The sequence below is a fragment of the Elephantulus edwardii genome, unplaced genomic scaffold, assembly GCF_000299155.1.
Source record: "Elephantulus edwardii isolate Elephantulus edwardi_28Jun2011 unplaced genomic scaffold, EleEdw1.0 scaffold00324, whole genome shotgun sequence".
NCBI lineage: Eukaryota > Metazoa > Chordata > Mammalia > Macroscelidea > Macroscelididae > Elephantulus > Elephantulus edwardii.
Genome location: NW_006400074.1, coordinates 1849435 through 1852665, shown reverse-complemented (window position 1 = coordinate 1852665; position 3231 = coordinate 1849435). Strand labels below are relative to the sequence as shown.

The window sequence follows — 3231 nt, the reverse complement described above, 5'->3', positions numbered from 1 at the left end:
TGAGGAAGTCCACAGTGTCTAATCAGCCATAAACTGGCCACTGGGAGGGCCTGGAGAAGCTTCCCTGGGAAGTGCTGGTGATGGCACTAGTCTGAGAGTAAGTCTGTGGTCTGTTCCAGAGACCTGGATCTGAAAATGGGACAGAAATGGAGAAGCGAGAGGGAACATGCAGGAAGGAAAGCGAAAAAGAAAGCTTCAAGGAGGGCATGTGTGATTAGAGGAGTTGTGTGAGCCCTTATCCTCAAGCTGAACCTGCATCCCTGGAACATAGCCACATCTGAGTTACTAGTTCTGAGTCTGGGCTCCAGAGCCCAGCACCCTGGGTGCTCAGGCAAAGGTGTGGAGTGGTGAACCAGGACAATGGGACTGCATCTGGGAAGGAGGTGAGGCTGCAGTTCTGACAGCTAAAGCAGTTCTGCCTAGAGGCTCTTGCTCCCCAGAGTCCCTGCCCCCAGTGCCATGGGCTCAGTTACAGCCAGTGAAGAGTCGGCAGCTGGCCTGATAGGCAGTCTGTAGTACCTGCCACCTGGGGCCTGGGCCTGGTGATGAGGCACTTTTTATGTCTTCACTGTACATATACCATATATGATGACCTTGATGTGATGCACACATGTCCCATTACTGTTATGCTCAGCAACCTTGCTGATAGCCCTCACAGTGTGGACAGGCCAGACTGCTGGGACTGCTTCCAACACTCATCCTTGGTATCTGTAACACTGCTGAGCTGCCACAGAGTCCAACTGAAGTGCTGCCACCAGCTAACAACCCATTCTCTCCTTCTCTCCTGCAGGGCACCATGGGCACCAGCTTCCACGAGCACCTGGCACTCCGGAGGTCCTGCCCACAGCCGCTATCCCGGAGCTCTTTCAGCCTGCTGGGTGAAGGCCATGGGCAGAGACCGGCACGCTGCAAAAGCACCAGCAGCACTATGTGGCAGGCCCAGAAGGGTGAGGCCAGCACTGCCCCCCAGCTGCCAGAGGAAGAGGGGTCCCAGGGTGAGTGTGCAGAGCAGGCTCAGGCCTCTACCCTCTGGCTGCAGCCCGGGGCTGTGGGACATTGCCGGAGCAGCACTGTGGGCAATGTGTCCACCATGGGCACTGGTGGCCTGTGCCAGTTTCAGGCCTCTAGCACTGCTGCTGTGCAGAGGAGTCACTCAGACCTGATCCACAGCACCCAGACTAGAGGTCACAGTGGGGTTTGGAAGGCCAGCCTCAGCTGCTCAGCCCTTGGTGGCTCACCCATTCAGGACACCCCATTGCTGCCTGACAGTAATTCTGACCAGGATGTCCACCCCCATGTTCACCTGGAAATGGAGCTGACTTCTGAAAATGGAGCAACTTCTGGAACTGTAGAAATGTTGAACTCAGCCTGGAGCTTGGGAAATAGTCAGGTGTGGGTGCCACCACTAGGCCTGGGGGGCACAGCCACCCATAATAGTAATCCTGAAGCCAGACTTCAAGCCAGTGGACATCTAGCTGCCTCCTCCTGCCATGTTCTGCCTCCAGCAGCTGTCCTCTGCAGCACAGGGGAGGCTGGGGCTTGTGGCTGCTGCCATGACCTGGCCTTTCCCAAGCTGGTGGCATCAGTGAGCGAGTCTAGGCTGCAGGCTCAGCATGGGACAAAATTCCAGTGCAGGTTGCCAGGTGTGCTACCGGTGCCCTCTCATTGCCGTGCTCACCATTGGGGTCCCAGTAGGTCAGCCACAAAACCTGGTGCCAGGACCAAAGATGTGTGCACTATGACCTCAGCCAGTGACTTGGCCCCTGACTTAGTGTCCACCCCCCAGGATGTTGCTCTGCAGGTAGCACCCCTTGCAGCCTGTAAAGCTGTGACCACCAGCCTCCACCTGGAAATCCCTAGGGCCTTGCACATGTCCCCAGAGGCAACTCCAGGGCCCAGCCTGCAGGAGGCACCATGCCCAGTGCAAGACGTACGATGGGACGCAGAAGGCATGACTTGGGAAGTGTATGGGGCCACAGTGGACCCAGAGGTACTCGGCAAAGCCATCCAGAAGCACCTGGAGATGCAGTTTGAGCATCTGGACCCAGAGCCCACCATCAAGGACAGCCTGTCTGAGGAGGGCCGCATGGGGCCGCTGAGAGGCATCATGCAGTCTCTGTGGCTCCCCAGCTGCTGTGGCTGCTCCAGCACAGCCCCTGAGTGAGGCCCCTGGAGCAGAGGTTCCACACTCATGGTGCACTCAACAGCCTGGCCTACAGGCCACAGATACACACATGGCTTCCTGCTCTGCACGGTGTGGCTTTGTTTAAGGGCTTCACTTCCAAGAGTGTCCTCCTGACATCATGATCTCTGGACTTTAGAATGGGACTTCGGCACTTTGGATAAGGGACTACCCAGTTTTTCTGTAAAAATACCTGGGTTCTATTGGGTTTGCCCTCAGAACTCTGCTATGTTCCCTGGGGCTCCTCGTGGCTTTATCTGAAAGTGGGGTTGGAATGAGACCTTGACATGGGCCCTGAGGCCCCAAGGGGCAGGCAGGGACTTGGAGGCTCTGCCCTTGTGAAGATGGTCAAAGCCTCATGTGTGCCATGCTATGCTAGTCAGCTTACTATGCTGGGTTCTCAAATTCAAAGCTCCACTGCTCATGTGAAGCTACAGCTGTGGTGGGGTTGAAGTGTGCCCATTCTGTCTGTGGTGGGGCTGAGATGCAGAGGCAGGCTGGTGCACATCCCCACAGCAAACTGCACACTGTTCTGCTCTGGACTTGGAGGTTTTGTTGAGCCTGTCTCTGGGCTGGGCTCAAGCTTCAGAGGGGAGCTGGACAGGCTGTCCCGGCCCATGGCCTATGGGAGAAGGGTGCTGAGCACTATGGTGGGCCCTCTAAGCTTCATAGAGTGTTTGTGAGAATCTGCCTTGAAGGTCATTGTGTCAGGCTGACCTCAAGAAGGGAAGAAATGGCTTCCAACAGCCCCCAAACCTGTATCTTTATCACCTCATTCTTTGGGTATTCCTATTGAAATGCAGTCCTTAGAAGAGAGGGCACAGAAGTGAATGGAAGGGCCCTGACCTGGAACCTTGGAATTGGGCACTGCCTGGTGGGTGGATCAAAATTATGGCCCAGCTCTGCCCCCATAACCTGGGACAGCAGCAGGAATAATGGACTGTGGGGTCCCTGGAACACAGATCTGACCTCATAGCCTGTTGTTTTTGTTATGTGCCGTCGAGTCGCCTGCGACTCATAGCGACCCTATGTACAACAGCCCTAAACTC

The 3231-nt window shown here is 56.0% G+C and overlaps 1 protein-coding gene across 1 annotated transcript; it reads left to right on the top strand.

Moving 5' to 3' along the window:
- Positions 1 to 796: 796 nt before the first annotated feature.
- On the top strand, positions 797 to 2164 carry LOC102865779 (G protein-regulated inducer of neurite outgrowth 2-like). The gene has a single exon (XM_006901402.1). It carries the CDS (start codon positions 797 to 799, stop codon positions 2162 to 2164), a length of 1368 nt encoding a protein of 455 aa, XP_006901464.1.
- The last annotated feature ends 1067 nt before the right edge of the window (positions 2165 to 3231 follow it).